Source organism: Tauraco erythrolophus, chromosome 2 (genome assembly GCF_009769465.1).
Source record: "Tauraco erythrolophus isolate bTauEry1 chromosome 2, bTauEry1.pri, whole genome shotgun sequence".
Taxonomy (NCBI): Eukaryota; Metazoa; Chordata; class Aves; order Musophagiformes; family Musophagidae; genus Tauraco; species Tauraco erythrolophus.
Window position 1 is genome coordinate 54,176,429 of NC_141466.1, and position 11,234 is coordinate 54,187,662.

The 11,234-nt window shown below is 44.6% G+C and overlaps 1 protein-coding gene across 1 annotated transcript; it reads left to right on the top strand.

The window, feature by feature from the left end:
- Positions 1–2,990: 2,990 nt before the first annotated feature.
- RSAD2 (radical S-adenosyl methionine domain containing 2) lies at positions 2,991–9,780 on the top strand. Its single transcript, XM_086608366.1, has 6 exons — positions 2,991–3,333; positions 3,536–3,697; positions 4,151–4,380; positions 5,849–6,002; positions 8,963–8,991; positions 9,558–9,780. The coding sequence occupies exons 1-6, from the start codon at positions 2,991–2,993 to the stop codon at positions 9,720–9,722; spliced, it is 1,083 nt and encodes a 360-aa protein (XP_086464492.1). The 3' UTR covers positions 9,723–9,780.
- The last annotated feature ends 1,454 nt before the right edge of the window (positions 9,781–11,234 follow it).

Genomic DNA, 11,234 nt, shown 5'->3' on the forward strand with positions numbered 1-11,234 from the left:
TTCTGCAGTGCCCAAACTTTCAGAAGGTCAGGGAAGTTTCCGAGACAAGGTGAGCTGAATGATAATTTGTCACCTGCAGTAAGATCTCTATGCAAAGGTATATCCAAAAATTGTAGCTTGGTGGCATAGGTACCTGTATATATATATATATATATACACATGCACGTAACAATGTTTCTTGAGATGCACAATTTGAAGTGTTGCAATGGTCTTTCAGATCTTGTGCTTACCACAAGTATTCTTAGTAAAAGTTTTCCAACTCAAAGGAGGAAGAAAGGCCATACTCCCTATATCTGCATTGGCTCAACTTGACATGAACAGAAGTAGGAATAAGGTGAGAAAGGAATTTGAATTAGGGCCAGAGAAGATATGAAACGGGATAGAGTTCCTAACATGAAGCAGAAGGGATGTATGGAGTGAGCGGAAAACCGAGCATACCAGACTTCCCCAAATTAACTGAAACACTGAAACAACCAAGGAGTAACTCCAATGTCAGGTTTCAGTCTAAAATTGCATTGTCTTGTCCTCTTCCTTTTGCAATTCCATTTTCAAGTTTGTGAACAACAAATCCTTTATTTTATTAGAAAATCCTGCTTTCATCCTTAAGTTTGTGTCTTACATAAACCTCAAGGAACCAGAAGGGTACATGGATAATTCCTCCCATGGTAACTGGACGAAATAGTCTCTGCTGACAAGCTCTGAGACAATTTCAGAAAGCCTCAGGAACTGAGATGTTTCCTATGATGCTGCAGCAACACATTTGTGAGGTGCCATTACTGGGGCTAGGCACAGCAAGAAGCCTCCTATTGTGCCCAATTGGCATGAATCCCTTCCAGCAAGAAATAGCTGATAGAGATAACAATAAATAGTGGTTGAAGGGGAAAACTTCCATTATTGACTGATCCAGACATTACTGAGCCAGTAGATCATCTCCAGGAAAGTGAAGGAACAGTGATGGGAATTTAAGGATAGCAAATGACAGTACTAATTAACATAAAGGAAACACTTTTTATTCTCAAGCAGGTTGTTATGGTTTAACCCCAGTTGGCAACTAAGCCCCACCCAGCCGCTCGCTCACTCCCCCCTGGTGGGATGGGGGAGAGAATCAGAAAAGTCAAAGTGAGAAAACGTGTGGGTTGAGATCAAAACAGTTTAATAGGTAAAGCAAAAGCTGCGCGCACAAGCAAAGCAAAACAATGAATTCATTCCCTACTTCCCATCGGCAGGCAGGTGTTCAGCCATCTCCAGGAAGGCAAGGCTCCATCACGTGTAACTGTGACGTGGGAAGACAAACACAATCACGTTTAACACGCCCCCTTTCCTTCTTCTTCCCCCAGCCTTATATGCTGAGCATAACATCATATGGTATGGGATAGCCCTTTGGCCAGTTGGAGTCAGCTGTCCCAGCTGTGTCCCCTCCCAGCTTCTTGTGCACCCTCAGCCTACTCGCTGGTGGGGTGGGGTGAGAAGTAGAAAAAGCATTGACTGCGTAAGCACTGCTCAGCGATAACAAAAACATGCCTGTGTTTTCAACACTTTTCAGCATGAATCCAAATCACAGCCCCATAGTAGCTACCGTGAAGAAAATTAACTCTGTCTCGGCCAAAACCAGCACATAGGTTTTATTTCCCACTAAAATTTGCAAACAGGATGAAGCTAGTTCTCCTACTCCTTTTTTAAAAAAAAAAAAAAAACAACAAAAAAAAACCAGCCAACATGAGAGCAAAATTGTCCTGCTACACTAGCAGTTCTGGCAGGTCAACAGAAGTGAGTAAAGCTCCAATTTAAGCCTGCCATAGCCAACATACAGTTGGTGGGTGCTGAGATTTGAGTATGGCTCTGTACCTTGTCAGGTACAGAGGTGATGCTAAACTGCCCATGCAAGAATGACAACAGACTGCCTGAAGGCAGTGTGATGTTGTGGAAGACCTCGTGGTGTGTCTAGACAAACCGGAGGACTGCAGATAGCAACTGGTGCTATGATGGAGGTGCTCCTCTCCAGCTCCTCTCCAGCAACTGCTGTTGTGCCACTGAGGAATTATGCCACTGAGGAATACGAGAATTGGTAGTCTGGTCCTGTTCTCTCCTGGTATTACCATGAAGGGGCAACCATCTCCCCCAGCAATGTGTCACCTCCGGCAGCTGCCAACTTTTCCTGCTGTAAAGGCTAACAACTACATTCAACTTGGTGGAGGAGCTTTGCTTAAGGTGCTTTAGACAGTAGTGGAGACAAAGAATTAAGAAACTGTCAAGTATTTTCTTTTCATGAATCTGACATCAGCAGGCTACCTAACTGGAGTGCTCTGCAGTGCAAACCCGTTTGGACTTACAGGAGCTCCTGGCTGTCCCTGAGAAGGATGCAGTGCAGTTACACAAGCTCAGCTTTCCCTCTACTTCACGAGTCACGTTTGACCAGAAGAACTGAAGCCACTGAGCCGACGCACATCACAAGGCGTTCTCGGGGGCTAGACGTGCTCAAACCTAGAGCAGCTACCGACACCGATAAGCAGCCGGCGGGTTTGGCGACCGCCCTCCGAGGCGGAGAAGCGGGGCTGGTGAGGGAGACAGATAGGGCCGGGCGGGCGAAGGAAAACATCGGGCGAGCGCCCGCATCTCAGTGCCAACTTTCCGTTCTGCGAGAAAGGAAAACGAAACCGAACGCTTCCCCGCGTCCCGGCACTGCACGGCGGGGCGGGACGGGACGGGGCGGGAGGGGGCCGCCGCGCTTTTAAGCGCGGATCGCCGGGTGCTCCGTTGCAGTTTGCGAGCCGCGCCGTGCCGTGCCGTGCCGCGCCGTGCCTAGCCCAGCCCAGACCAGCCCGGTCCAAGTGTATCGCAGCGCATCCCGCCGGGTCCAAGTGAACCGCAGCGCATCGAGTAGAGCCGAGCCGAGCCTGATCTAAGTGAATCGCAGCGCATCCCGCCGAGCCGAGCCGAGCCGAGCCGAGCCGAGCCGAGCCGAGCCGAGCCGAGCCGAGCCGAGCCGAGCCATGCCCCTGGGCGTGCTGAGCCGCCTGCCGCTGGCGGTGGCGCGGGCGGTGCTGGCGGTGCTGTGCGGGCGGCTGGGCGCGCTGTGGTGGAGCCTGGCACCCCTGTACCTCTCCCTGCCCGGCTCTCGGCGGGTCTCGGCCCCCAGCTCCGTCGCCCCGGCGGGCCCCCGGCGGGAGCCGGAGCGGGAGCGGGACGAGGCGGCCCCGACGCCCACCAGCGTGAATTACCACTTCACCCGACGGTGCAACTACAAGTGCGGCTTCTGCTTCCACACGGCCAAGACATCCTTCGTCCTGCCCCTGGAGGAGGCGAAGCGGGGGCTGGCCATGCTCAAGGAGGCGGGTGAGTCCGGTGGGAGCCGGGGTGGGAGGATGCGCGGCGGCCCCGTCCCAGCGGGACCAAGTGGCGTCGGAGAAGTTACCCCTCCGACTGACACGGCCAGGTTCCCTCTTATTATCGCTACAGTCGGGCACTGGGAGCGTGTGGAAGGAGCGGGCGATGGTCAAGCAGAGGTTCACAGCATCTCTCTTTGGTCCTTTTCTAGGAATGGAGAAAATAAATTTCTCAGGAGGTGAACCGTTTCTTGAGGACAGAGGCGAATTTGTAGGCAAACTGGTGCAGTTTTGCAAGCAGGAGCTGAAGCTGCCGAGCGTCAGCATCGTTAGCAACGGCAGCCTGATTAGAGAGCGGTGGTTCCAGAAGTACGGTAAGGAGAAAGCCCTGTGCACAGAAGCACTGGTGGAGTTTGGGAGCCTCCTCGGGGCAGCCTCCCCAAGAGATGGTTTTCAGTGCAAGTGGGAGATGGTTTGTTAGTGGTTAATTTTCAGTGAGTGCAAACCAAACGTAAATACCAGTGAAATACTGTTATTTATATGTTGTGAACGTAGGCAGTTTGTACTATTGCCTCTTTGGTATAATAGTATACTAAAATAATAGCTCAGACTGTCTCCATAATGCTGGACACACACAAACAACCCCACCAAAACACCATGTTTTGATGATGACGCTGCTGTAGCTTTTGTGTGTCGTGTGATGACTTCACAGAACCGTATTTACGTGGCTCTTCATGACAGATCACAAGAAAGTGAAAGTGGGCAGACTTCTGACAACTTTTATCTGAAGGACTGAATATTAATCAATTTTTAAAACTTGTTTTCAGGTGAATATTTAGACATTCTGGCAATATCGTGTGATAGTTTTGATGAGGATGTCAATGTTTTAATTGGCCGTGGTCAAGGAAAGAAGAACCACGTGGAAAATCTGCATAAACTGAGACAGTGGTGCCGAGAGTATGCAGTGGCTTTCAAAATAAATTCAGTGATCAACAGGTTTAATGTCGAGGAAGATATGAATGAGCAGATCAAGACACTCAACCCCGTGCGCTGGAAGGTAAGAAAGTAATGTATACTATAGGTTTGCTGTTCAGAGAATTATGAAGTCCTGGAGTTGTCTGAACTTCTAATGACCTCGGTCAGATCTCCAGCTCCAGCTTGGGCTGGTGATAGCGGACTTCTTGCCAGTGTTACATGGTATTGAGACAGGTTCTGTCTCTTTCTGCACTTAAATGGAGCCAAATACGTCAAGAATCTTTTTCGTTGTGATATTTACAAGAAATTACTATTTCAGCGTATGCAGATCTAGTTCTTTAATTATATTAAAAAAAAGATAGAAGGTCTTTAACTTTTGAAAATGTGTCATGGTGTTGAGAAAATGAGGAAAAGTTAGTGTATGATGATACATTAGAGTTAATATATGATTAACAATATATAAGTGTACATTAGACATTAATGTTTTGTTAGAGTATTAGTGGCTAGTGTGCATATATTACAATATTTTATACTAGAAATGTATTATATACATTATGTTATCAGTTTGAAAACAGGTAAAGATAATATGATGTATAAATATAGGAGAACTTGTGGAATAATTTCTCATTATTTGCTTCATGGAAATTGGTATACACACATGATTTTCCAGGAAAAAAAAAAAATCACTCTAAGTGAAGTCTTGGTCCTACTAAAGGAGTGTAAGGAAAATATGACATACATTTTATTATTTTATTAAGCTTCCAGGCCTGCTCTCTTACTGGAGTTACAGAGCGTGTTGATGGCAAAGGCATCTTTTTCTCTCCAAAGTCCATTCTAGATGTATTTGAGGACTTGCCCTTTAGAAGGAGGCTGTTAAGTAGACAAGCTATTATATTTTGTTCCCGGGACAGGCTGCCCAGAGAGGTTGTGGAGTCTCCTTCTCTGGAGATGTTCGAAGCCCGCCTGGACACATTCTTGTGTGATCTGATCTAGGTGGTCCTGCTCAGGCAGGGGGATTGGACTAGATGATCCTTTGAGGTCGCTTCCAATCCCTAATATTCTGTGATTCTGTGGGGAGTCTTCCCTATCTTTTCTGTGACCATCTGAAACCAGTTAAAATTACAGTCACCAATTAAGATAAAATCTTTAAGAATAAAGATTGTTTTGGTAGTCTGCATTGTAGGTAGTACTTGATGGCATTTATAATACAGCTATACTATTCGAGGTTCAATCAAAAGTTTATTTAAGCTTTGATTATCTGTGCCCTTATTAAGAACAGAGCAGTTAAGATTTCCGTGGAAATCTGGTCAGGAACCATTACTGTATAATTGCATTTAGAACTATTTAATGGTAATTTGCTAAAAATAAAGCTGCACTGTGCCCTTCATATAGTATTCACTTACCACAATTTGTGTCACTGTGGCTCCATTGACAGAAAAATTAAAAGACATTGCTACTGAGACAAATGAAGGTTTTTGTCATGGTGACAGTCTCTTACCCTCAAGGCAAGTAAAACCAGAAAATCTTAAGCAGGTGCCTTCTGTCTTCAGGTATTCCAGTGCCTCCTCATCGAAGGGGAGAACACTGGTGAGGATGCCCTAAGAGAAGCAGAGAAATTTGTTATCAGCGATGAAGACTTCAAACGATTCCTGGATCGCCACAAAGGTGTCTCCTGTTTGGTACCGGAATCTAATGAGAAGGTAAAATTGAAACTGTCCTTTTGTAATTTTATTTTTAAATAAAGTTGGAAAGATGGAAAAGAACTAGAAGCTTTCATGGCAATTAACACTTTCCCTATTAGTCTTGGCTTAGAAGAGGTATAGTACAACTTTGTCAGCAGCTGGTTTTGTTATGGTGGAAGCCAAGGTTTTTAGTTTTCTTTAAAGCTTTTTATTGGGCACAAAGTTATTAATAGAAGAGCACAAACTCATTGTCGTGGTTTTTTTTTTTGGACTGAGGGTCGAGACAAGAACCGAGAGGGAGCACCCACCAAACATGGTCTCGGGGCAAAACATGACTCAGGCTTTCTTAATAAAACAAAACAATTTATTAACAGTTACTAAACAGGAGACAAGGGAACGAAACCGGTTACTTGAGAGGAGAAAGAGAAAACAAGGCCCGATCTTAAAACAACACCTCCCCACCCCCTATTTTCCTTTCGTTCCTGGCTCTGTCTTCCCCCCAGCGGCGCAGGGAGACAGGGAATGGGGGAGTACAGGTCAGTTCATCCATGTTGTTCACTGCCGCTCCTTTCTTAAAGGAGGAGGAGTCTTTACACCATTTTTCCCTTGCTTCGGTGGATCCCCTACTCACAAAGAAAAAGTCCCCAAACTTTTCCAAAGTAAGTCCTGCCCGCAGGATTGCAATCCTCCCCATGGATCGCACCAGTTCGGGCTTTACCAGTCTCGGCCTCTTAGGGAGCTGCTGCCACTCGCGTCGGCGTGGGTCGTCCCACGGTCTCCAGATGCCTCCACGACCTCGTCGTGCATTCCATGCCCCATTATCAACAGTACCTGGTCGCGCATCCCCTGCTCCACGACCTCTCCTGGGCTCAGGCATCTCCTTCCCGACGTGGGTTTCTCCACGGGCCACGAGTGGGTCGCTGCTCCGCCGAGTACACCCTGGCTGCAGGGGGGCCGCCTGCCATCTCACACCGATTTGCAAGGGAAGCCTCAGCTCCAGTACACCTCCTCCTGCTCCATCTTTGCTGACCCGGTCGTTGTGGTTGTCTTCTCTTAGATATTAATCCTCTCTGGGGAAGCTCGGCCCGGCGGTCACCCCGGGAGCGGGGCGCTTACCGAGTCCCCCATGCGGCTCCCCCAGCGCCATCTTGAGCACATGGCGCCGGCCCGGGCCCGGGCCCGAGCGGCCGCTCGGCCGGGAGCCGGGAGCGAGGGCAGCGCCCTCCTGCTCTCTCCTCGCTCCTGAGCAAAAAGCCCTTTCCCGCCCCTTTGTCCCAACTTAAATAGGGCAATTCGCAGAGGCGCCGCCTTGGCTCAACCTCCCCCGGGGGGGGGATGGGACTCAGATCTGGTGGCACAGGGAGCAAATCCCCTCCCCTGCCACCAGAACACCCCCCCACACATCAAACTATCACACTCATTGTTCCCAATCCTGTAGAAACCAGTGGGAGTCCTTTCACAGCATCATATGGGCCTCTGCTCCGTGAGATGAATCTATAAAGTATCAGCACAGAAACTGGAGAAGCTGAGTTTTCCACAGCTGAGTAATGAATTCTAAACAATAATTAAGCCCTTTGGAATTGAATAGCTCTTCCCCACCAGGGCGCAAGATCCTGAAAAGGCTGAGTGTTAATGTAAACACACTTCATAGTCTAAGCATAGTTTTCTAATAGAGATTGACCATGATGTTACACTATGGCAGTGTCATTGACCAACATGAAGTAAAGATATCATCCCAGTCAGCATTATGTTGGGTATGGAGGAACAAGAACTAGTATTTTTGCCTGACACATCTTACTGGGTACTCCCTCGCACAATAAAGTTGCATTTTTATCATTGTCTATCTGAACTCCTTTGGACTGCACGTTCAGGCTCTTTATTCGCAAGAAGACTCCTTGCATTACTGCAGAGCCCAGCAGTTAACTTGATGAGCTTCCATCCAGCTTACGTTAGCTGCAGTAAAATGCTTAAGAGTGGACCTCAGGATCTTTTGTAAGATGCCTACAGACCCTCTACGTGGCATGAGGAGAGTTAGAAGACTCACTGTTAAGGAAGTTTATGAACTGAGTGAGGAATACCAAGTTGAACCGAGTTCTGAAATGGCTTAAATCTCCCATTTCACCTGCCTTTTCCTCTCCAGAAACTAATACTCGCCATTTACAGTTTACTTTCTAATGTACAGAGAGCAGACTGGGTTGCCTCTACTGTGAAGACATAGAAGTGCAGTCTAGTGTTTAAGGCATTCAGTGGGATAAAGCACTCATCAGAGGTGGCGGTTAGATGAGAACCCAGAACTGTTTCTACATTTTTTTTCCATGTAAGAATAGACTTCCCTCAGCCAGTTTGGTTCTAGAACACTGTTTCTGATTTCTTTTAAAACTCTGTGAAAGATAGGTGCCAAATTGATCAAACAGATTTCCTGTTCTACACAGCAGCAAGCTCCAGATAACCAGAGAACTTCAGGGAGGGTCATGTAGGAGATGCCGAGTTAGCTGAGCAAACGTGTCTATTTCAGCTGTTGGTCTGTTTTCTGGTGCAGACCTGAGAGCTTTTTGAGCTGGGAGATTACCTTTGACCTGAGAAATCATTGTTGTCTGCTGGGGTGATAATTAAGGTCATGTCATTTCTTTGGAAAATAACATAATCATTCCACTATACAAACCAGTTTAAGTTCTGGTGCAGAACTTCGTAGAAAACTTGGATATTATTTAAAACACCTTTATCCAGTTGGATACCATCATTTCAATTAGGCACTTGAGAGGTCACATCCAAAGAATTACTGTTTTATTCATGCATTAAGTCATGCTAGTAATCCTGTTGTTTACTTCTATAAATTTGATCCAAGCTCACTGATCAGTGGGAAGATGCTACCTGTTTCAAAGATTTGGATCAAGCTTTGAATGAATAGTTGTTTGTTTTTCGCTAGAATGGAATTTGGGTTTGTATATTAATTTAGTTTTTTCTTTTGATCTATTATAGATGGGGATTCATACCTCATTCTGGATGAATACGTAAGTCTTTGTCTTTGTTTGATACTTGGTATTTGTATGCTGATATATGTATGTATACAACAGTGATAACGAATTCGATTTACTCTGCAATCTCTAAAATAATTTTGCCATGTAGTATGAGGAATAGATGTATTTTTTTCCCATCAAACATATTGGGAACTTGAATTTAAGTATGACCTAAGGAGGAGTTGCCATCAGGTTGCATGCATGATCCTTGCATTGCAAATCTTAAAGTGTGGATGTGTATCTTTGCAGGATGTCTTTGCTGTTTTCTTTAATTTAAAAATACAAAACTTGTCCTGAAAGTTAAGTTTCAAAGAGTCTACTTAGTCTACATGTAACTGAAGAGCAAACGTTAATCTTCAGGAATTAGGATATGGCCTTCTTCCTGCTAAGATGTGTCAGCGTGTCTAACTATGAGCTTCTGAACCTTCTAAGGACTACGGTGAAGCCATTCATGCACTTACATAGGCTTTTATGGGATTGCAGTGCAACTTGTTTATTTCTGTGTAAAAATTAAGCTTTTACAAATTGACTTTCTAACGTCGTATCTATCGGTTTTCCAGATGCGCTTTCTAAACTGTAGAAATGGACGGAAAGAGCCTTCCAAGTCTATCCTAGATGTTGGCGTAGAAGCAGCTATAAAATTCAGTGGATTTGATGAGAAGATGTTCCTAAAAAGAGGAGGAAAGTATGTGTGGAGTAAAGCTGACATGAAACTGGACTGGTAACTCAATATACTGAGTTAGGGCAGGTGCATTATGTAAAGGAAATGGGTCTGCATCCAACGCTTTTAACTACACTTGATATATTGTACAGATTGATGTTCAGTATTACTCTACCTGTGAATGTGTCAAATGTTTTCAGAATGTAGATTATGTTCTTATCTACAGAGCTTTCATGTAAATAGATCTCTGAAATCTATTTTCTGGTCCGTTGTATAAAGAACTTAAGGGTAAAACCGTTAAGGTAATGTCACGCAGGAAATGGTTTTAAGATAATACAGAAGCGTGCATGCCAGAAAACAACCCCCAAACCACCCCAGTCTCTAGTTCATTATAAACAGCTGTAATGGTGGGTAAGTGGAAACTCTTACCAGGGAACGTATTCTGCCTTGTTCCTGGGGAAAGGCAGATTGCAGTTCCTCCCTCGATCACAAGAGGGCCAGCTGGCAGTCCTGTGGAAGAGCCCGTGCCTTTTTCAGGGGTAGTAGAGGGTCAGAATCTGGGAATCATTATCTGTTATAATATATTTAAAAAGAAATCAAGATGAAAAAATCAGCAATTTTCATTCTTTAAGACTTAACTGTAAAAGTGTCTGTTGTTCTTCTCCCTCTTCTCCATATAAACATACGCTATTTGCAAAAATTGTTGGAGGATGTAGTTTTCTGTGAAAACATATTTTTAGTCATGAAAGAATATTATATTTGTCCTAAAACATAAAAATGCATTTTACCCAATGACGAACAACTTCTTATTTAACATTGGCAATGGCCTTAGTTCTAACAAATATTTACAGTGAAAACAATGTTTGCATTTTATTCATAACCTCCTCCATTTTCCTTTTACTTGTAAATATTGAATTATTATTTTTAATATTCGATTTATTATTTTTAACATTTTTTTCTCTCCCTGTACATAAAGTTCTGATGAAGATTCCTTCTGAAATTAGTTGATTCTATGTAGTGTACCTAACATGTATCTTCTGTTACATACTGCCTGTGTTATTCGCATGCTTTTTATTTTGCTAAACTGTGGAATTACAAACAACAAAGTTCGTACATTGTGTAACTTTGTTTAAAAGGTTGCTTGGCTCAGTAATCATTTTTACTTGCTAGTTACAAACGTGCAGGTATTAAGTGAAACTATTTGGGTTTTGTGATAGCTGTCTTTGATTTTTAAGAGCTGGCAGCATCAACATAAAATAAAGTCAAAAACCCCTGCCAAAACAATAATCTTATATGCTGCTCTTTTTCTTGGTTTTCTGGCAATTGTTCCAGCTTTATAATTGCAGTTTTCCAAATTTAAGTAGCGTGTCCCTCCCTCCTCGCAAAGCTCCGTATGAAGGGAATGGGACTAAGCGTTGCACAAAGCAGAAGTGAGCTGGCATTACTGATTCTTCCTGTCCACTGAACTCAATGCCTAGACTGTCTCACATGTTTAAATATTTGCAGCAGTTGGGAGCCAGCATGCGTTAAATGAACCATGTAGAGAAAATTACACATTTCTTTTTTCTGGTAATGC

Coding starts and splice junctions, on each gene's coding strand:
- RSAD2 (XM_086608366.1), top strand. CDS start 2,991: ATGCCCCTGGGCGTGCTGAGCCGCCTGCCGCTGGCGGTGGCGCGGGCG. Junction 6,003..8,962: donor GGAATCTAATGAGAAGGTAA/AATTGAAACTGT, acceptor CTATTATAGATG/GGGATTCATACCTCATTCTG. Junction 8,992..9,557: donor ACCTCATTCTGGATGAATAC/GTAAGTCTTTGT, acceptor TCGGTTTTCCAG/ATGCGCTTTCTAAACTGTAG.